This window comes from Gopherus evgoodei, chromosome 4, assembly GCF_007399415.2.
Source record: "Gopherus evgoodei ecotype Sinaloan lineage chromosome 4, rGopEvg1_v1.p, whole genome shotgun sequence".
Taxonomy (NCBI): Eukaryota; Metazoa; Chordata; order Testudines; family Testudinidae; genus Gopherus; species Gopherus evgoodei.
The window spans coordinates 96,475,357-96,499,418 of record NC_044325.1 but is presented as its reverse complement, the minus strand read 5'-3'; the positions used below and the strand labels follow the sequence as shown (position 1 = coordinate 96,499,418).

General features: G+C 41.6%; 1 protein-coding gene across 1 annotated transcript in view; it reads left to right on the top strand.

Moving 5' to 3' along the window:
• Window positions 1–11,318: 11,318 nt before the first annotated feature.
• CCDC73 (coiled-coil domain containing 73) overlaps window positions 11,319–24,062 on the top strand; it is a 62,509-nt gene continuing 49,765 nt past the window's right edge. The window contains 4 exon segments of the mRNA XM_030562125.1: window positions 11,319–11,345; window positions 12,069–12,107; window positions 19,061–19,196; window positions 22,544–22,623. Of these exon segments, the coding sequence (XP_030417985.1) occupies window positions 11,319–11,345; window positions 12,069–12,107; window positions 19,061–19,196; window positions 22,544–22,623 (282 nt within the window).

Genomic DNA, 24,062 nt, shown 5'->3' with positions numbered 1-24,062 from the left:
GTCCTCCAAAGCAGTTGCAATCCCTCCCAGTTTGGTATCAACTGCAAACTTAATAAGCGTACTTTCTATGCCAACATCTAAATCGTTGATGAAGATATTGAACAGAGCCGGTCCCAAAACAGACCCCTGCGGAACCCCACTTGTTATACCTTTCCAGCAGGATTGGAAGCCATTAATAACTACTCTCTGAGTACGGTTATCCAGCCAGTTATGCACCACCTTATAGTAGCCCCATCTAAATTGTACTTTCCTAGTTTATCTATAAGAATATCATGCGAGACCGTATCAAATGCCTTACTAAAGTCTAGGTATATCACATCCACTGCTTCTCCCTTATCCACAAGGCTCGTTATCCTATCAAAGAATGCTATCAGATTAGTTTGACATGATTTGTTCTTTACAAATCCACGCTGGCTATTCCCTATCACCTTACCACCTTCCAAGTGTTTGCAGATGATTTCTTTAATTACTTGCTCCATTATCTTCCCTGGCACAGAAGTTAAACTAACTGGTCTGTAGTTTCCTGGGTTGTTTTTATTTCCCTTTTTATAGGTGGGCACTATATTTGCCCTTTTCCAAGTCTTCTGGAATCTCCCTCGTCTCCCATGATTTCCCAAAGATAATAGCTAGAGGCTCAGATACCTCCTCTATTAACTCCTTGAGTATTCTACTTAGACTTCTGTAAGGCATTTCACATGGTACTGCATGACATTTTGATTAAAAAGTTAGAATGATATAACATTAACATGGCACACAATAAATGGATTAAAAGCTGGCTACCTGATAGTTCTCAAAATGTAATTGTAAATGGTGAATCATCATCAAAAGGGTATCTTTCTAGTAGGGTCTTGCAGGGATCAATCCTTGGCCCTAGCCTATTTAACATTTTTATTAATTGGAGAGGGTTCAGAGAAGAATCATGAGAATAACCAAAAGATTAGAAAATGTGCCTAACAGTGATAGACTCAGGGAACTCAATCTATTTATGTTAACAAAGAGAAGGTTAAGGGGTGACTTGATGATAGTTTATAAGTACCTACATGAGGAGCAAATATTTAATAATGGACTCCTTAATCTAGCAAAGAAAGGTATAACATGATGCAATGGTTGGAAATTGAAGCTAGACAAATTCAGGCTGGAAATAAGGCATACATTTTTAACACTAAGAATAATTAACTATTGGAACAACTTACCGAGAGCCATGGTGGATTTTCCATCACTGACCAATTTTAAATCAATTGGATGTTTTTATAAAAGATCTGCTCTCGGAATTATTTTGGGAAAGTCCCGTGGCTTGTGTTGTACCAGAATTCAGAGTAGATTATCACAATAGTCCCTTCTGGCCTTGAAACCTATGAATGAATCTATTAATTTATTATAACATTTTTGAAAGATTGATGGTAGTGCTGCTTCTCGTTTTTCACCTTTTGAAAATCTCTTTCCATTACTACTGAGTCAGCATAATAAATTGAACATTGGATATATTTTTTAAAAATTGAAGAGATGACATAAGCTTCATTTCCTCACCTGTCTTATAAATCAGAAGGTACTAGGAAGGGCATTCATTGCCCTAGTGTTGGCATGAACTAATATTGGCAAATTAATCTTGAGATAGTGACGCTGGCACTCATATGCCATCATCATAGCTTTGAACACTGTTGACATCCCTCTGGACAGTAATATTGTGTAGATCCCTGCTGCCATATATGCACACGTAACATCCTATCATGTAAGGGGTTTAACACATTCAGGCTAGTGCTGGCATGGGTAAATGGTATTATTTAAGGATAGACACCCAGATTCTTGGTATTATGGCCCAACTTTATCATAAGTACAACATCTCATGCTATTTTTGTATATGGAATTATGACACTGAAGGTTGGGCACACAGATTTCTTGGCTAGTTACTATGGCTTTGGCTATGTCTATAGACCTTACAGCAGCACAGCTGCACCATTGAAAGATGTCCCATGTATCTGTCCTAGGTCAATGGGCGCTTTCCCTTCAGCATAATTAAACCACCCCCAACAAGTGTCTCCCACTGACATAACACTGTCCACGCTGGTGCTATGGTTGATGAAACTTATGTCGGTCAAGGAGTTGTTTTTTCACACTGCTGACTGGCAAAAGTTTTACCAACAAAAGTGTTAGTGTAGACAGAGTCTTAGTTTTAGGTTTTCCTTTTCTTAAGAGTCTCACATTTGCAAGTATATATAGTGTTATTGGATGCCTAGATTGTTTCAGCTGATGTTGTGATTTATCCTCAAAAATTGTTTATATTATTTCTGTTGAACTAAAATCAATTATCTAAAATGTGGTCAAATCTCTGGATCTGAATGAAACTCCAAATCAGATTCCAAATACTTTCTTTATTCTGTCTCATTGCATACTATCCTTTTGGAGGGAAAAAAGATAATTGAATTCTTGTCAATAAACTCTTAAAGGGGGGAGGAAAATTCTAAAATTCTAGTTTGAGTTGATAATTGTTCTTGCTCCCCCTCTATCTGGCTCTGATTCAGCAACACATTTAAGCATGTGATGAAGGAAGAATTACTCTAAATCAGCAATTTTCAAACTATGGGGCCAGCCCTCTCAAGGGAGGCGTGGGAATGTGTCAAGGGAGGGGCCAGCTTTGTGCTTTGCTGTTTTGTTTTGTTTTGTTTTGTTTTTTTTTAAGAGCTCTGGCTGTCAGCCCGAGGTAGCTCCATTCCCTCACCAGGAGGCAGCCCAGCTCAGGCTTTCCTTCCCCCAACGATCCCTCACCTGGAGGTGGTGGGGGTCTGGCTGTCAGCCCTGGGATGTCAGCAGCAGCAAAGAAATAAGAGTGGCAATGGGGCACTAAGTCTGCTGTGAAAAGTGATATTTATCACTTTTCACATTGCCACCCTTACTTCTGTGTTGTTGCTGGCATGGTACTGCCTTCAGAGCTGGATGGTGATATATGTACTTTGGGGGAGAGCATAAGTGACTACAGACACAAAGAAGGGGTGCCTGATCAAATAATTTGAGAACCACTGATCTAAATGATGTAGAGAGATTTTTTTTTAATTGCCATAATTGGGAAAACAGTAATTTATTATTGTATGTATTTTCATGGTTCATCCTAATGTTTAAGTAGCATTTCTTGTATTATCAAAAAGGTCATATTTGAAACCTTAACTTCTTACTGTTTTTCAAGAACTTTAAATTGTTTATATTGGAATTTCTAGCAATGGGTAATTGGATCTAAGGTTATTGATATTGTATTGCATATTCTGTTCTTCTTAACTTTACTGCATAGAGTGGTATCTTTGGGTGTCATACTCTACATATTTAATCATCTGGTTAATGTTGAAAATATTTTAAAAGTAAAAGAAATTCTTCTTCGAGTGATTGCTCATATCCATTCCAGTTAGGTGTGTGCGCCGCGCGTGCACATTCGTCGGAAAACTTTTACCCTAGCAACTCAGTGGGCCGGCAGGTCGCCCCCTAGAGTGGCGCCGTCATGGTGCTCGATATATACCCCTGCTGGCCCGCCCACTCTTCAATTCCTTCTTACCGCCCGTGTCGGTCGTTGGAACAGTGGAGCGCAGCTTAGCTGACCTCCACTTCCCTAGCTACTCATAGTTCTCATATATAGTTATGCAGTTATAATCCTTTTATATATATATTTGTATAGTTATACGTTTTTTCTTTGCTAACATAGTTAGTTTAGTAATAGTTAGCGGGGTTCAGGAAGTAGCCCCTTCCATGAACCCGGTGCCGGAGCCCATGCACGGCTCACCGGGTTTTAAAATGGGCTCGGCTTGCCAGAAGCTGATGCCGAAGGGAGATCCACACGACTCCTGTTTGAAGTGCCTCAGGGAATCACACTTGACAGCTAAGTGCCCCATTTGCAAGGCTTTTAAGCCGAGAACAAAAAGGAGCGGGACTTTCACTTACCCCTCCACCTTTGGCGCCGAGCGATGATCAAGCGGCTGGCAGAAGCGCCTCCTCGGCACCGGACCCCGCCGGTACCGCCAAGGCCTTTCGGCACCGGCCGTCGCCAGCACTGAAGTCGACTCGGCACCGCTCCCTTCCTCCGAGATCGAGAAAGCCTACAATTCCTGCTGGTGCCTGACGGCTCCCCGGCACGCGCCGTGGTTGAGCCCCCTGCTCCTGCTGCTTCCGTGCCACCTGCATCGCAGCCAGAGAGCTCGTCTAAGTCGGATTGCCCGGCACTGACACCTGCAGAGGCACCGATGACATCGGCACCGTCGATTCCAGTCCCCCAGGGCCATTGAATCCAGTGCCTGACAGCTCCCCGGCACGTGCCGTGGTAGAGCTTACTGCTCCCACTGCTTCTGTGCCAACGGCACCGCAGCCAGAGAGCTCGTCTAAGTCGGATCGCCCGGCACCGACACCTGCTGAGGCACCGATGACGTCAGCACCGTCGATCCCGGTCCCACAAGGGCCGTAGAATCCGGTGCCTGACGGCTCCCTGGCACGCGCCGTGGTTGAGCTTACTGCTCCTGCTGCTTCCGTGCCGACGGCACCGCAGCCAGAGAGCTCGTCTAAGTCGGATCGCCCGGCACTGACACCTGCTGAGGCACCGACGACATCGGCACCATCGATCCTGGCCCCACAAGGGCCGTCGAATCCGGTGCCTGACAGCTCCCCGGCACGCACCGTGGTTGAGCTTATTGCTCCTGCTGCTTCCGTGCCAACGGCACCGCAGCCAGAGAGCTCGTCTAAGTCGGATCGCCCGGCACCGACACCTCTGAGGCACCGACAACGTCGGCACCGTCGATTCCAGTCCCACAAGGGCCGTCGAATCCGGTGCCTGATGGCTCCCCGGCACGCGCCGTGGTTGAGCTTATTGCTCCTGCTGCTTCCGTGCCGACGGCACCGCAGCCAGAGAGCTCGTCTAGGTTGGATCGCCCGGCACCGACACCTACCGAAGCTCTGACGACCTCGGTACCGTCGATCCCGGTCCCACGAGAGCTGTCGAATCCGATGCCTGACAGCTCCCCAGTATGCACTGTGGTTGAACCTGCTGTTCCCTCCACGCCGGAGACATTACCAATGGTGAGGGATCTCATTGCCAGGACAGAGTCGATGCTGCCTGACGCCGGCACCGCTGGTGCGGGTAATACAGTCTCTTCATATGACCGTCCTCTGTCAGCACAGCAGAGCGGCACCGTTCATGATCACGGTCCTGCAGACACTCCAGGTCCCGTCGACACACCCGACACCACTTGCAGTCCCAGTGCTGTTTTCCTCATCGGTACTGGTCGCACTCGCCGCACCGGTCGGTATCCCGTTCGCCGACCCACTATCGGCACCGTTCCGACTCCTGGCACCGCGACAGGTACCTTGACTCCTGTAGCCTCTCCCCGAGCCTTGAGATCTCGGTCGACCTCCCGGCACCGTTCTGGTTGCAGGTCTGGATCTCGTTCCAGGTACCGGTACGCCTCCCGCTGCCAGTCCCCGGTGCCGAGTTGGGCAAGGTCCGATAGAGTCAGAGACTCTGCCCGTGCCTTCTTTTAGTACCTCCATGGCCATCCAGACACGCATCCGTGTCATCCCACATGCGCAGATCTTATGCTCAGGACCACGATTCTGATACGTTGGCATGGCCAGCGGGCGCCAGCCCCGAAACCGAAGGAGGCTTGGCGAATGAACCTGCTTGGCCGCCAGGTGTACTCTGCAGAGGCTCTGCAGCTCTGGGTAGCAAAGCAACAAGCCTTGCTTAGCTTCTATAATTATAGCACCTGGGTGAAGGTAGTTTAGTTTATGGAGTTTCTCCCTCACAACTCCCGCCAAGAGTTCGCTGCCGTCTTGGAGGACGGGGGAAAAAGGTACCCAGAGCGTCCCTCCAGGCCTCGTTGGACGCAGCAGACTCAGCAGCCAGGACTCTGGCCTTTGGTGTCGCCATGAGGTGCATCTCATGGCTTCAGGTTTCAAACCTCCGGCTAGAGCCGCAGTATGCCATTCAGGATTTACCCTTTGTTGGTAAAGGCCTCTTCGCGGCAAAGACAGCCCCAGGCTGCGAAGCCTGATGGACAATAGGGTCCTAATGCACTCTTAGCATGCATATGCCAGCGACCAAACACAGGCCTTTCTGTCCCCAGCCGCCATACTCTGTGCCTAGCCAGAGACAGGACTTTGGCAAACGGCGAGGCCAAGGTGGTCGCAGACGAACATCAGGACCCCTAAAGAGCCAAGGTCAAGGTCCCTCGCAATTACCACTGGGACCAAAGACGAACCTTCCAAGGTGCGCCTGAGGGCGGTGTACCAGTCACAGGCCGGGATCCCAATCCCGCTTTCTCCTGGCGTGGCCCCAGTTAATTTCAGATCGCTGGGTCCTGCGCACGGTGGAGCATAGGTACCACCTCTAATTTGTTCCAGCCCTGTCCTCCTTCAGGGACCCCTCTCACGAGCAATTCCTCGTACAAGAGGTGCAGACGCCGACTGACGAAAGGGGCAAGGGCGTTTACTCCCGTTATGCCCTAGTCCCCCACTCGAACGGAGGTCTCAGACCTTCCTAGTCCTGCACGGACTCAACCGGTTTAGGATAAGGTTGAAGTTCTGCATGGTATCCCTGGGAACCATTATTCCATCCTTGCCTCCTGGGGGCTACTATGCCGCCCTTGATATGAAGGACGCGTACTTTCGCAACGCCATCTTCCCTCCGCACAGGAGATACCTCCGCTTTCTAGCCAACCGTCAGTACTTCTGGTTTACGGCCATAGTCGCCGCCTACCTTAGCTGATGTCGGATATGCGTTTTTCCGTATCTGGACGATTCGCTTATCCGAGGAGGCTCCGAGACACAAACCACTCAGCACGTGGGCATCGTCACGGTCTTATTCACAGGTCTAGGCCTGATGATGACTATAGAGCAATCCACTCTGGTTCCCATGCAGAGGTTGGACTTCCTAGGGGCTATCCTGGTCTCCTACCTAGCCGGAGCCTGCTTATCACAACTGCAGTTTTAGGCGATGGCAACAATCATCCGAGGTCTGCAGGCTTTCCCAACGACCTCGGCTCGTACTTGTCTCAGTCTCCTGGGTCCATGGCTGCCCGCAAGTTTGTAACCAAACACGCCAAGTTCCGCCTCCATCCTCCCCAAGTCCGGCTCACCTTGGCGTACCACCCGGACAGGGAGCCAATGGTCATGGTAGTCACCGTTCCCTCGAGCACCTTAGGCTCCCTAGAGTGGTGGCTAACTCCCTCCCTGGTGTGGGCAGGGATGCGGTTCCATCCGCCCCAGCCCTCACTGCCCCTGACGACGGACGCGTCATCTCTCTGCTCGAGTGCTCATGGTCACCTCCGAGCTTAAGGCCTTTGGTCTTCTCGGGAGCTGGCATTCCACATCAATGCCCCAAAAATGAGAGTAGTCCGCCTGGCGTGCCAGGGGTTCCAGCGGCAGCTACAAGGCCGTGGTATCTCGGTGTTTACAGCCAACACAATGGCCATGTGCTTCATAAATAACCAGGGAGGGACATGGTCCTCCCCCCTTTTGTCAGGAGGCCATCCATTTCTGGGACTTTTGCTTGGCCCACTCAATGGAGCTGGTGATGTCCTTTCTCCCAGGCGTTCGGAACGTCTTGGCGCTTTGACTCAGCAGGTCTTTCCTGTCTTACGAGTGATCACTCTGCCCCATGTGAGGCGTTCTGCTTTCCAGAAGTGGAGATGTTTCCTCACATAGACCTGTTCGCTCACCGCGAGAGCAGAAAATGCCAGATGTTCTGCTCCTTCCAAGGTCTCTCCTCGGGATCGATCTTGGACGCATTCCTGATGCCGTGGAAAGGCCAACTCCTTTATGCCTTCCCACTGTTCCCACTGGTTCATTAGGTCCTGCTCAAACTCCACAGGGGCAGAGCGCGCATCATCATGATCACTCCAGAGTGGTCCAGGCAGCACTGATATACCACGTTGCTCGGCCTGTCAATATCCGACCCAATTACCCTGCCACCCCACCCAGACCTCATCACTCAGGGCAACGACAGGCTTCGTCACCCGGACCTGCAGCCTCTTCGCCTCACGGTATGGCTGCTGCGTAACTGAGCCGGGGTGACAGAAAGCCTTCCACCTGGTCAGCGTACCGGGCAGAGTGGAAGCGTTTCTTCTACAGCTGCAATACGCTCGATCTTGCTCCTACTGAGGTCTCAATCCTCTCTATTTGGCCTGCCTCTGGCCTTCAGCGGCAGGACCTGGCGGTATCATCGCTGAGGGTATACTCGGCAGCCATCTCTACCTTCCAGCCAGGCTAAGGTGGATGTTCCGTGTACTCACACTCTATGGGTTCGAGGTCCCTCAAGGGCTTGGAGCGCTTGCACCCTCGGGTGCGCCGCCCATCCTCAACCTGGGACCTCAACCTAGTTTTAACCAGACTTATGTCTCCCCCATTCGAGCCGTTCGCGACCGGCCCTCTGCTATACCTGTCTTGGACGACAACTTTCCTCGTAGCTGTTACATCGGCGAGAGGGGTCTCCGACCTCAGAGCTCTTACGGTGGTTCCGCCGTACACTAGGTTTCACAAAGACAAGGTGAAGTTATGACCGCACCCGGCTTTCCTCCCTAAGGTGGTTTCGGCCTTTCATGTTACCCACAGCTCAACGCAATGGGCGCACCCATTGCACTCCCTGGACATCTGTGGAGTGCTCGCATTTATATTGCGCTGACAGAACCATTTCGTAAGGTGCCCCAGCTCTGTCACGGTAGCAGACCAAAGGGAGGTCTTGCTTGTTTTCCTCTCAGAGGATCTCATCTTGGGTGATGGCGTACATCCGCACTTGTTATGATTTGGCTCATATTTCCCCAAGCCACATCACCGTGCATTCTACCAGGGCTCAGGCTTCATCTGCCGCCTTGCTGGCTCGTGTTCCTACCCACGAGATCTGTCGCGCAGCTCCATTGGTCCTCGGTCCATATCTTTGCTTCGCAGTATGCCCTGGTTCAACAGTCAAGAGATGCTGTAGCCTCTGGCTCAGCAGTTTTCATTCTGCCACATTTCACTCCGACCCCACCGCCTACGTAAGGCTTGGGATTCACCTAACTGGAATGGATATGAGCAATCACTCGAAGAAGAAAAGATGGTTACTCACCTTTGTAACTGTTGTTCTTCGAGATGTGTTGCTCATATCCATTCCACACCCGCCCTCCTTCCCCACTGTCGGAGTAGCCGGCAAGAAGGAACTGAGGAGCGGGCGGGCCGGCAGGGGTATATATCGAGCACCATGACGGCGCCACTCTAGGGGCGACCTGCTGGCCCACTGAGTTGCTAGGGTAAAAGTTTTCCGACGAATGTGCACGCGCGGCGCACACACCTAACTGGAATGGATATGAGCAACACATCTCGAAGAACAACAGTTACAAAGGTGAGTAACTGTCTTTTCCTCCACATGGCTAACCTTCTGTGTAAAGCTTGTGAGGATTTTGTTTTTCTTGTTCAAACCATGACATAGAACAGGTGGTGTATAGTGTAGCTCATGGTCTATTGACCATGATACATGGATAGCTAGTGTAATAATGGTTCTCCTGGCTTTCCTTAAGTAAGATAAACTGAAATAAAAAATATTTCACAGGATGTTAAGAATTTGATTTAAATTTATCAATGCAAGTATATTCATAGTTGCGGTTTAACCTCCTTAACCCAGTCTATTATACCTACATATAACAGTGCATGTAAGGTTCAATCTCTGCATTTGGCAAGTTCTATAGTGTGCAGGGCTTAAGGGAGCAAGAGGTCACACCAGTGTCTGTAAGCCACCTTTTTGTTGCCCTGAGTTGTACCCATTTCAGCCCCTGGCATGAGTTAGAGCAGCCTCAGCTGCCCATAAGCAGATTCAGGAATTAAAGAAAGAGAGGAGAAAGACAGGAAGATAGAGTGCAGTGTGGGAGGATGATGGAGAATGAAAGAGAGAGCTGGGGAGTGTGTGGGGGGGAAGGAATAGGGTGGATAAAGCAGAGGGTCAGGGAAATATAGGGCAAAGAGACAAAGCAGGAGGAAAAAGGGAAAGAATGGAGGAGTTTCCAAACTCAGCTGTGGGATCCTCAGTATGAATTCTTAAATACTATAGGTCTGCATTCTTTTCTTTAAGATAAAATTTCTGCTCAAGATTGCACTCTTAGTTTTCAAATCACTTTCTTAAATTGTCAGAATTCCACCTTAAATTGATTCATTGTTCTCTAGGCTTCCTTCTCAGTAAAACACATTTTTGCACAGGATCTACATAAACAAGACTCTTAGTTATTATATTTTTTCTTTAGTCATCTTTTTTGTATCCCTGATTGTACTTGAGGGTCACCTCTTATTTGCAATCTTCACTTGAGACTCTATGTTGTGGCCAGCCACCATAACTGTGCCCATGATGGCAATCTTAATTGGCTATGAGTATTGTTGTTGAATGAAATTAGGTACTTCTTTCCCAATGGGGCGAACTCATTTCCATTACAACATTACCAGATGGAGATATTGTAAATTTTAACACTGATCGTTCACATGCTGGTCTGGGTTCATTGATATCAAGGGGATAGGTGTCTTATTAGTACTTTAGCTAGGACACTATTAGCTGAACTGAAACTTGAATACAAAATTTTAGTGCAAAGCAAGTCTTTATATTCAAGTGATAAATCTCTCATAATATGAATTAAAAATTGAAACAATGTCAATCTCTTAACAACTGAAATACTAGTGAATGCCTCTGTGTATGCTTACCAGTGTTGATGGATTAAAGTGTACAAGATTCAAGAATTGCAACTAAAGTTCTAGTTATTTTTGTATGGATGGTAATCTTTGAGATCTAAGATCTTCAAGGTCTAAAGTCCACAGGTAGTTGGTAAATCTCACACTATTGCAAAGTTTTTGTATATCCAAAAATAGTATTTAATTTTTAGGATTGTACATTCATATATTCAAAGGTCCAGGACAGTGGCTATACATCTAAACATTTGATCACTTCTGCAAATGATACTAATATGTGCTGGCAGTATAATAATGCTATAGTTAAAGGTATTAAAATATCACTAATATTTGTATATTCTATGAGATAAAAGATAAGGGATCAAATGTTTCTATTCTTACTCAGGGATTACTTGACTCAAGAATCTCGTTGACACTGGTACTCTGCAGTGGATATTACTGGAGTGGAAAGTATTATATTGACTTCAAATGGGAATTTTTCATTAATAAGAAACAAGAGTTATACTAAAATGTCTTTATTTTTCAGGCATTTATAATAGCTATTTATATATTTGTTCTGAGTAGAGGACAGGTTCTAAGTTCCTCTAAGACTCAGATATTACTCCAATTTCTACTTCTTCTTTCTCCCTTGTTTCTTGCAAAGGCCCTACATGAAGGTGATCTTCCCTCTAGTGAAGGTTGGTTATAGCTCCCTCCAAAGTCTATGCTGATGATGAGGGAGAAATGTATATCACTTTTTAGCACTCCTACCATCTGTTAACTTATGAATAAACTTTGGTGTATAGAACTTAAACTTGGATCCCCTCATTTTAATTTAATACATAAAGATTTTCTCCTACTCCTTTTGAAGTCAATAGGAATTTCATCATTGCCTTAGTTGAAAATTAGACTGAGATCTAACTTATTTATAATAAAATATGCTGTAAAACAAGTATATTTAAGTAATTGCAAACCATGAAAAAGTTTCACAGGCACCAGTAGTTGACATTTTCACATTTGGTCATCAAACCTGGTCTTTAATTCTTGTAAATATATTTTAAAATGTACTAATAAAATATTGTGTTGATTTATATTATGTTAAACATTATTAAAATAATATGTATGTCATAATACAAATGTATGCTCTTTTACATTAATTTGTTTGCATTAGAATTTCACTGATTTCTTTTGCATTCTTTAGATATTTAAATAAGTGCAATGTTATAATTTAGTCTTACAATAAAAGAACCATTACAGTAAATGAACCAAAAAAGGGTATTACTTCATTGGGATGAACAACATCTTCAATACACATTGAAAATATAAATGAAATATTTAATATGTATGCCTTCTTCAGTAAAGATTGGTAAAGAAAAATGATATTGTAACATTAACTGTGTAGCTTTTTTGTGTTTTTACAGATTTCAAAATACACTTTACAGAAGAAATTGAATGAAATGGTAAGAAACTACAAAAACTGTAGATGACTATAGAAGAAAGAGGCCAAGAATTTTTACAATGACAAAATGATGACAGACTGGGAGGGTTGTAATGAAAATACTGACCGAATTTTAGAAATAAGCTATGAAAAGTAACTATTTGTTTAGACCTAGCTAAAAGAAAGAGGTCACATAATCTTGTTATATGTAAAATACTTCAGTTTTTCTCTCCTTTTTACTATATTCTGACAATTTCAGAATTGTTTATAAAAACCTTTAATTTAATATTTGGAATATTTTTTTCTAAAACTGAAATATTCCTTAGTTTGTAGTGCATACGTAGTTTAACTTTTGCTTATTAGAGCCAGTAAAGATTCTTTTTACAGAACATAAAAAGAACAACAATATTACATTATCCTTAAAAGTATAAGGCATGGCCTGGAGTTGGCTGCATTAGGATGAGATAGTCAGGGACAATGATATGTCTAAAAGTTAATACATTAGCAAAAAGGATGACATGGGGGGGGTAGAGTTATTTTTAATATTAATTCCCCAGTAGATTTTATATTTGATCCAAGAAGACAAAAATAAGAGAGACAACTTACTCCCTCAGACATTGAATATAGAGTGACAGTTTAGTCACTCTGAATCCTATTGTGTGTTTTGGGAAGTGAAAGAGCGAGCTGCAGAAACATTCCTAAGCTTGATTGAATAGAAGCTGTGAAAATTCTGTTGCTGCTCAACTGGAAAGAATAAAGATAATATTGTCAGACCATTATAAACTGTGATTTTAATTAAGAAGCTCAAAAACTAGAGTCCAGTTTAGCTTTAAGTACCATGACATTTGTACTGAAAGTCATCTTCAACGCTACAGTGGTTTTACATAAAATGTGGTGAAATTGAATAATGTGTCCTTTGACCTGGGAGATAAGGCTACAAGTTAAAAGATCAAAGGCAACATAAAATGTGTTTTGTCTTATTTCACTTTTAACTTGCATTTGTTGTTAAACAAGTACTTGTAATCTGAAAAATGTTAATATACAAAATTATTGAAGTTATATTTATATCCCTTCAAATACTGTCTTTTACTGAGCTGCCATGTTCCTTCTTCCATATGAAAGAGAATAATATTTAAATTACAACACTTTTTGTCTGCAAACTAGAGGTGTATTTACGCCTTCTAATGAAATGTTACTTATTTATATATCACTGTACTTTATGGTGTGTGTGTGTGTGTGTGTGTGTGTGTGTGTGTGTGTGTGTGTGTGAGAGAGAGACTCATAATCATTAAAAAATTATCTTCAGATGCCTTGGAAACACTCAAACACTACAGTACTGATACACTGTAAGAACCTGGATGAATAAATAGGTACTTGTAGTAATTTCCTAGAAATATGTGGGAAAACTTGTGAGAAACCCCTTTTTTTGGACATGTCCCTACTTTCTGTAATTCATATTTTCTTAGCTCTATTCATAATAGGTGCTCAGAATCTACGAAAGGGGCCAGATAAGGAGGTAGATAGAAGCTCCATTATCTAGTTATTTGTGTAGCAATGCAATAATGCATTTTAGATTGGATCAAGTTCTGACAGCTTTACTCCTTGAGCAGTCCTGTTGAAATCCAGAGATTCTGAGAGAATAAAGATAATAGATTTGTAGCTATTGTGAGCGATAGTGGCTAGTCTAGGGACTTTGAGATTGTCATGTAGAAAATAGATAAACAAAGAGTTCTTAGAAATTCCAAGTTATTAGTTTTTTGATGCTCATTTATATGCCAGATTATTTCCTTCTTTATAATTCTGTTAAAGAAGGGTCAAATTCTGCACTGGCTAGTGCATTGAAAATTAGCAGAAGAAGCCTAGTTCATATTCTGTACCTTAGAAAACCTGCCAGCCAGGATAGCAATATTTGCTTCTGCTGGGGACTGGATGTGCCATCTTGGGCCTGTGCACTCTTTTAACATGTAAAACTACAATCTTCACACATTCTGTGCAGACCATACGTAATCACGTTATGCAATCAAGCTCGGTGTGGGAATCAGGGTTACTGTGGGTTGTTATCCATTTATGATACTGTCGTATAAATTACATTGGAATTTTTAACCAACAGGGCAAAATTTTTGTTTCTGTATTTGAAAAAGATTTTAGAAAACTTTTTAAATATTAATAGAAAATTTTAATGTCATCCTTTTTCATTCCCTCCTGTTTCAATGAAAACAAGGGCCCCGATTCCCCAGTGCAGTATCCTAGTTTTTATACCTGTGGATTCTAGTCCGTGGGACGATGAAGACAGTATTGGGAATGATAGTGTAGGCTGGGTGAAAGGTGTCTCCTGTGCCATGCCTTCTCCCTGTAGCTGACATAGAGGAAAGAGGTCACAGCCATGTCTTCCCCTTAACCTTGCTGATCTTTAGCAGCCATTATCAGTCCCTCGGCAGTTAATGTAATTTATTGTGTTCTGATGCTGGATTGGCACAGAATAGACTGAAGGTGAGCTTTTTATCATCCTTGTGCTTCCTCCCTGGCCTGCACTGCGTTATCCTCAATTATAATTGAGGATCTGGGCTAAGACTTTTAGGTTTTTCCCCCTCTCAAACTTTTCCCTATAGTATCTGAAACATGTTGCTATGCATGAAAACCAAGGAGGAATATTATATATAAAGTAATCAGTCTAGTTTCACTCTCTCTAAGTTGAGCATTATGAAAACAGTAAACACTCTAATTTGTGAAAAATAAATTATTTTTTATAAACTGTTTCATTTTTAATAATCTAAAATATTAGGACACACATAAGGAATTTTTATATGAATAAGATTTTTTATCTTGGCAGTCTCAACATTTTTAGGAATTCATCCACAACTGTTCATGACTGAAAAACAATAAAACTTGTTCTGGACTGCATTAATTTTATTTTAAAAGATTGACTTTAGGGAGAAAAAAAATTTGAAGGAACTATTGTATGAGCCAAATTTTTCTGCTTTGATTTACAGATTTTGATAGCTCTCTCCGCATAATATCCACTTCATCTTGCCTCAAGTCTCTTGCAGTAATAACATCTCTATCTCCTTGGTACTCTCAGTTCCCAATTACCACACAGCATATATCTGACTACTAGTGTCCCATTTCCAGCATATTCCTCAGATGTAAGCACTTCATTTGTGTCTTCCCCCTAGCAAGCTACCTGGCCCTGAGCTATTTCCCTAGACTAATTCCACCAAGAAATCACTCTATTTCAGCAAACTACATGGCCACAACCAATTCGACTCTCCATCCCAGCTTATCTTTATTTCAGGGGAAGGGCACTGTAGTTATCCTTCCACATGGAATATCAGACTGTAGGACGGAGAAGTAAGATTCCATGGCTTCCCACTCTAATAAGAACAGACTTCTGTGAAACCTCCAGGATCAAACCCTCTCTCTCCAACAGACTCTTTCCAGATATCCTCTATTTTGTTTCCAAGAATTATTTTAGGGGAGGGATGTTAGGATCTGAGTGGAAGACTGTTTTACATCCCTGTCGGGAAGGATGTTAGGGAAGTGGCAAACCACTTACCTTTACTGGGAATGAAGCCAGGAGTGTGGCTTTTCCACCAGAAGTCATCTTTGGGCCAGCCTTTGAGGGACAGCAGGCCAGTCTCTTTCTCCCTTGGCAAGAGCATGGGAAAATAGCAAATCAGCACGTTCTTCCTAGCAGAACATCTGTGCAGAATATGTGAAGGCAATGACATCCCATTTCCCCAGTGAGAAGGATATAAGGGGACTGGCATGTTGACCTATCATGAGGAAAGAAGGTGGCAAAACAGTAAGATAAAATATTGCCAAGTTAAAAAACAAAATTAAAAAATTTGCAGATCTTGGGGGCTGGGGGGAAACAGAAGATGGGGAGAAACTTCGTGCAGATTTTGCTGTAATTCTTCAAAGCATGATATTTTCAAAGCTTGAGATTCTTAATACACACACGGTTATGTAATATTTTAAATATGAGGCATGTATTGTAATGCATTATTGCTAAAGTAAGCCAGGGGTTTAAAAATAATTCCTGCACTATAGGGTCAATTTTCCCTACATTGTATCTCATTAATATGAAAATTAATCAAACCTTTAAGAGTAATGGAAATTACCTGCATCGGGAGGAGAACATACTCATGTATAAATTTATATATAGGTCTACTTAAGGTTTTGACACACAGAGATAACAGAAAAGAAATTCAATTTAAATTGACATGGCTCTTAGCTTATCATGCTGTGCCTGGCTACTTCAGAGCACAAGAGCTAGAGGCAAGAAGAAAAGATAAGCATGGATTACTTAATGCCAGGCCACAAATAAAGAAACAAAGACTAGGAAGTTATCTGGTGGTTATATAGGTCATAGATTTATTGAATATGTAACTGAATCATATGACCCAAACCTAAACCTTGAGAGGAAGTCCCTCATGGGTGTGTGTAACTCCACCATTACTGAAATTTATGAGCTGTCTGATGCTATGGAAAAACACTATGGGTGTTCCTGGACAGGCCACAAGTGGTTCCATTCCTGGGACTGATTTGCCATGTTCTAGTTATGGCTCAATACAGTGTGTCTGGCACTGAAGCCTTAGTCTGTGGTATACTTCTTTCAAAACACCTTGGCGTAGCTGAGATGGCATATTACCTAATCCAACTATTTCCCTCAATCATGCTTTATCAGCAAGGAATGCCTACCTTAGAGGGCAGTCAGCTTAGGTTTGGATCATTCTACCACCATCTGCTTGGCGCAGAAGAAAAATGTGCACTTCATGTGTAAGTCTCTAATAGAATAAACATGCCTGAACTACTGTCAGAAGAAAAGGTAATAATCAAGTGTCATCATTAACTTTCTTTTCTTATTTTTGTTGGTTTCATTCACATCCCTAGCATTACTTAAATGCAGTTATTTGGATGTTTTTTCTGTGCTAACATAAGTAAAGGGTTGGAAAAGAGAGAAGAATTATATGAAAATTCATAGGCTGAATAGCTGGAAGTGATTGTATAAGTTGTTGCTGTTTCTTTATCTGTGCTTCCATTACAACTTTCAATTTGCTGTATTGTGTTTAATTTTATTATTTTATACAACATGAAAAATTTGTATTCTATATATCCTATTTTGCTAGTCTTATACTGGCCATTTCTTTTGATTACCATCAAATTTTATTACCTTCTGATGCTTGGACATATATTGCATTTGTTAGCCCACAAGAAGGGAGCACCACAGAAGTCAGGCAAGTTGGGCCAAATTCATCCCTATGTAGCTCCATTGAAGTTACATACAGGAATGAATTTGGCCCAAACTGTTTGATTTCTGTTTTATTCGCTAGCAGCTTAACAAATGCAATGTATGTCCAAGTAAATCAATGGAATTACGCAGGGATGAGTTTGCCTCTGTATTTTTAAATGAAATTAAAGGAAAATTTAGCACACTTAATTTTTTTTTAAAAAAAATAACCTAACAAAAAACAACAGAAAAACCAAAACCACAACAAAACAAACCAGAAAAGAGACTCAAACCTAAAGTAATGAACGGGATAAAAAGTAGTTTTACAACTGCATTGATGTCACCTGGAATACTGTTCATTTCTAGCCACCATGTCACAGAAAAAAAGATGTTTTCAGTGTTGTAGCTGTGTTGGTTCCAGGATATTAGAAAGGCAAGGTGGGTGAGGTAATATCTTTTATTGTACCGACTTCTGTTGGTGAAAGAGTAAAGCTTTTGAGCTACTCAGAGCTCTTAGCTAAATGTCACAGCTAAATACGAGGTGGACCAGATTGTTTAGCATAAGTAGTTAACACGTAGTGTTATAAGAGACCGTTCAAGATAAAATGGGCTGTTAACACCTCCGCAGCCATAGGACTAAAAGGTGTGTGTGAGGTGAGGAAGGAGCTAGTGAGTTACAAATGTTGTAATAAGCCATAAATCCAGTTTCATTACTAAGACCATGATTTTTATCGTCTAGCAAAGTTGTGAAGCTTATATTCAGTGTAACTATTTATGCAAACAATCTTTTCCACCTTGTATTTGTCTGTGACATGCTGAGTACTTTTCCCAGACCTGAAGAAGAGCTCTGTATAGCTCGAAAGCTTGTCTTGTTTACAAACAGAAGTTTATCCAATAAAGGATTACCTCACTCACTTTGTTTCGTTTAAAAAAAGATGAAAATTATTAGAGCACTGGAAAGACTTTCATATGAAAGTTGACTGAAAAGGTTATTACTGTAAGGAAATGAATAAGTGAGCTCTCTTTTTCTCTCATATGAATGGTATATAAAAGGCAAATCCTGAACTCCTATTTACCCTTTCCTATAACATAATAACCAAAAAAACAATAGACATAACACTGATAAAAGGAAATGTATTTGACACAACAATTAACCTGTGGAATTCATTGACACAAGATATCACTCATTCAAGTGTTTAGTAGGATTAAAACAAATAAAATCACATGGGTAATTAGAAAATCCACAGTTAGATTATTTGAGTTAAAAATGTGTAAGGGATGTAAACTCTCATCTTTCAGGGCATAAAACAACCATTGATTGGAAGTGGTTAGGAAGAAACTTCCCCTATGAATGACTTTATTCCATAATTGTCCATGAATCTGATACTGATTTGCATTTGTGTACCAATATTTTTAACCTGTTAGAGCCTAACTTTTGTTTTTGAGAAATGATCTACATTTTAGATGCTTCCTTTAGAATACAGAAACTTTTTTAAAATCCCTACCTACTGTTTAGTAGTAAATGGTGAGCTTTTGTTTTTAGCAAATAATATATTGCAATTATTTTGTTTAGATAATTAAATTATATTCTTCTTTAAATTTCTTTGCAGTTCCATTTGATTCAGAATATTGTTGGTTGAGTATAATGCTTTGATTTATCAGTCTGATAATAGTTGAAAGTTTGAGCTCATTTATAATTGCTAGAATTGCTCATTAAACTAATTCTTGATTCCTGTTTTCAACAGGATCAAAAGCTACAATTGCACATAATGGCAAAGGAGGAACATCATAAGAAACTGAATGAAGTTGAGAAATGCTATGCTACTATCACATGTCAATTTGGAATGATAAAAGGGGCTCATGAGAAATTAGAGCAAAATGGTAAATCTTTCTTAAATGTAGTCCTACAGTAGTTATTTTTGTAGTGTTTTTTTCCTTTAATGAGTATTTTCACATTTAGAGGTTAATCCTGTCTTCTCCATGGCATTAGCGGACCCTACTCAGGTGGAACTGATGAGTTTCTGTGATGGAAAGGAGGAAGAAGAATTTCTGAACCCTGTACCTATATCCACTGCCTCTAGTTATCTGTTTCATGGGTGCTTCCTGTGTCCCAGTGAGCAAAGACCATAGACTTCAGTCCTGCAAAGAGCTGAATTATCTTGCAGAGTGCTGAGTGCCCTTACCTGTGATTGACATTACTGAGGGTGAAAGCCAGGCCTCACTGGAATCAGTGAGGGTTTTGCCTTTGATTTCAGTGGGGCCAAATTCCACCCTGAGAGTTGAAGTCATTCAGCACCTTTCAGGAAATCTCATCAGCACCTCATAGAATCTATCCCTTAGTATAATTGGGAAGCCAGACTACTCTTTTCCCTTCTTGGGGGGATGAGGAGTTTGCTGTCACCTTCCAGCCATCAACAATTTCAGCTAACAGTCTCCAACTCTGATTCATATTGTTTTAAATTAAATAGGTACAGAAATAGAAAATAAAGCAGGAAAAATAAATAGAACTAGATGATCATCATCTAGCACTTTTTTTAAAAAAAATTCTGCATAAATAGCTACTCAAGTATAACAAGTCTGTACCAAAAACTCATTCCCATCTCTGTGCTTAAATTCTACAAAGCTATTTGTGAATCTGTTGGTATATGACAAAATTGCACCAAGTATCTGTGTGCTCACTTATGTATAATAGTTTTGTACCAAATATGATTTTCTTCCATAAAATAATACTAAAATTAAAACCTATAGCTCAAATATTTAAAAGTATGTGCAATTTTCCACCCACAGAACTTGTGTAGAAAACCCCCCGTTATATGCATAAATCATGAATTTATATGTGACCACACCTTTTCATGTACACAACCCTGACTTGGATATGTATTTTTAGTGTTTTGTATATCCTTTTTGGCTGCATGCAACATTCAGTCTGTATATGTAAATACACCTATGGAATATAAATAAATATTAGTTATAAAAGAGAAAGGGAAAAATCCAAGCATTATATGCCAAAAAAGGCTTGTCTAAGTGAAGTTAAGTATTTTTTTCTAAACCTTAAACTAGCTAGCTTTCTATATTTAGGTAAGAGTAAATTGGTGGCCTGTTCTGTGAACATTCTTGGCATTTTAATGACTGGGGTTATTCCTCATGCTCATGTCTTTTGAAATACAGTTGTGATTAATATTTAAAACAAAAGAAAATATTGCTGTTTTTTCTTTTTATTTATCATGGAAAAGTCCTGTTTACTGTTTGTCCTATGCAGAAAATGTTTTTTTGCAATTTTTGTGGAAAAATACATTAGCTTTCTGTATTTACATAATTTGGAATATGTATACATTTTATTTTGCAAAGTATTTGCAAAGTAAACAGCTGGAAAAGATTAAATATAACACAATACAAGTGCTTCTGTTCAACAAGAAAATGAGCTATTCACTATAGTAACTACAGTCAAGTATCACAGGGGTAGCTGTGTTAGTTCGGATCTGTAAAAGCAGCAAAGAGTCCTGTGGCACCTTATAGACTAACAGACGTATTGGAGCATGAGCTTTCGTGGGTGAATACCCACTTCGTCGGATGCATGTAGTGGAAATATCCAGGGGCAGGTGTATATATATGCAAGCAAGAAGCAGGCTAGAAATAACAAGGTTAGTTCAATCAGGGAGGATGAGGCCCTCTTCTAGCAGTTGAGGTGTGAAAACCAAGGGAGGAGAAACTGCTTTGGTAACTACAGTGTATCTCTTACTGAAGAGAAAATTAATTTTATACTGTGGTATATAACAGCCATATTAAGCATGTAAATCGCTTGTAAATTCTGAATATGACTCTACAGTCAATGGAAAAGTCACAGGAATCCATACATTAAATAAACCTCTAATTTCTACTGATTTCCTGGGATTAAAAATAGTGTTTATGAAAACAATTTGTAGATTTTGAAAATGTTGAAGTTAAAAATTGGTGCTTCGTGTAGTTGTATAGTAGAGATGCCCCTCTTTCTAATGGGATCCAGCAATTTTAACTCTGGCTTTATTTATTGTTGTTATTGGTTTCAATCTACCAGGCTTTAAAACCATGAAGGTGAAATCCTGGCTCCACTGAAGTCAATGGGAGTTTTCTCACAGACTTCAGTTGGACAGAATTTCACCTATTGTATTTTATGTATTGGAAAGTTGTCTTGGGACATTTAAAGAAGTGTGTTACATTTTGTAATGCACATTTAATTTGAAAATCTCTCTCATAATATTGTTACTGAGGCTATTGTAAGCCTGATTATATTGTAAGCCCAACTTTCAAACATTCCACCTGAAATTGACAAGCTGTAAATGCCCGAGTAGAATATTTCTAGGAATTTTGGGGAAAACAATTAAAAAGGAATAGGAACTGGATGGCACAGACCTGTGCTACTCAATTTTGGAATGGGAGCAGTTGGAGAGGTAAAAAGAGAATGCATGAAGGGAAAACATGAAGGGCAGAGCATGGAATAAGGGATGAAGAGAAAGTATAGGAGATCAAGATGCATGGATAGGGATAGAGGAGACTAAGAAATACAGAGACTGGGGGACATGTAGTATTTTAAACACCTGTAAAGTGAAATTCTGGCTCCATTGAAGTCAATGGCAGAACTTTCATTGACCTCAATAGGGCCAGGATTTCACTCACAGTTTTCAATGTAGATAGAAGTAGATTTTATGTCTCCTCTATTACCTTTCTACTGTCCATTACCTCCCATATTCCATATAGGTATAATTGCCCCTACAGATCCTATGGATTTGCTAAAATCTGTGGAAGGGAAGCCCCATTTTGATGGGTCTCATAACTTCTGTACAGCCTTCCTCCTCACCTTATAGATAACGTGATTTAAACTTTTGGTGATAATTAAAAGTAACAGAAAAGCACAAACAATATCATTGTTTAAAATGTTAAGGTTGAAAATTAATGAAGGTAAAATCCAGCTAATATCCACAATAATATTACACTTTTCTTACAAAAATGCTATCCCTTTGTAAAAATCTAAAGGTTTGAACTGTACCAGGGTAGTATAAATCAGCCTGATCCTAACTGAGTATTTTAGGCATTACTACAGTAAAACTAAGTAATTGAGACACTTGCAACCTTAGCTCCTTTTTCACAGAGTTTGTTAATGAAGTCGTGTATACATTACAGTGTATATAACCACATGGAATTTTAATTTGAAGGCATGTTTTGAGGATGTATTTGATTTTTTTTCATTGAAGTGCTGGAAGCACTACAACTTAATAAGAAACTGGCATCAGTGAATAAAAGAAGAGAGTCTGAAATAGATAATCTAAAGGAGGTAAGTACAGTATGTATTTTCCAGATGTTTGGGCTTGTTTGAGGAGCTTCAGTAGAAGTAGTAAGAACAATAACATACAAATTGTAGTGCTATTTTTCATAATGGCTGAGTGGCTAGGATTGGCTCTCAGGATACCTGGGTTCAGTTCCTGGCTCTTCCACTGCTTTGCTGGGTCACCTTGGGCGGTCACGTCCCTCTCTGTGTCTCAGTTCCCCATCTGTAAAATGAGGACAATGCTACTGACCTCCTTTATAAAATGCTTTGAGATCTGTGGATGAAAAACACTATGCAAGAGGTAGGTATTATGTTAATATTATATGCTCCCATTCCTGTGTGTGTGTATAGTTAAAAAAAAAAAAAAAAAGTGAGAGGAAACCTCATCAAATGTTAGGCAGCTTTGTGGAGTTCCTGGCACATAGGAACAGTCATTAAACTTCACTCATCCCAATTTCTTCTTTGCCAATAACTGGCAGCATGGCTTTCTCCTTTGCTTTGTTGCCATTGCCTCTTCCATCCCACTGTTCTGTGGTTAATGACAGCCTTTCCTGGACCCCTTAGATATACTCTATGCCCCCCCTTCCCGGTTGAAAACCATTGAGATAGAATATGGCAGTAGTTCTCACCCTGGAGTCTGGAGCCCCCGGGGGGCCGTGAGAAGATTTCCACCAAGCAAGGCCAGCATTAGACTCGCTGGGCCAGGATAGACATCCCACTGCATGGGACTGAAACCCCTGGGGCTGCAGCCGAAGCCTGAGCAATGTAGCTTCCTTGGGGTCTGGAGCCCCAGACAATTGCCCTGCTTGCTACCCCTTAATGCTGGCCCTGGCTTTTATATGCAGAAAACTGTGACGCTACATTTGGGCACAAGTGGGCCATGGAGTTTTTATAGCGTGTTGCTGAGGCCTCAGGGGAAAAAAAGGTTGAGAACCCTTGGCATATAGGGATTGGACAAAAGAGCACCTATGCCTATAAAAGAAATCTGGTAGCCTGGGAGAAAAAAAACCATTGTAGAATCACTAAAATAAATGGAGAGCTTTGGGACAAGTGTGACCGGTGTGAATGGGGGGCAGGAGGTGTGTGGACAGTGAGGCTACCCTGCCCACTGAGCTCCCTCCTGTCCCTCACACATGCAGAACTATAGTAGTTGCCAGACATCTCTTTGGATTTGCCCTTTCTCCTAAGCAGGTGAGAGAGGCAAGCTAAAAGGGTTAATATGCATGTCAGGATGGGTAGGTCTCTCTTCCTTTCAAGCAGCCAATTAAAGGGTAACGGGAGAAAAGCAAAGGCAACCCCTGCAATGGTCATGTAATTTCATTCTCTGTCCATAATCCCACCTTGTTCTTGACTCCTCCTCCCCACTTCCATTTATTTGAAGGGAGGTCCAACAATGTTTTCGCCTTGATCATCAGGCTCCCAGAAAGCTTGAAAGAGAACCAGTT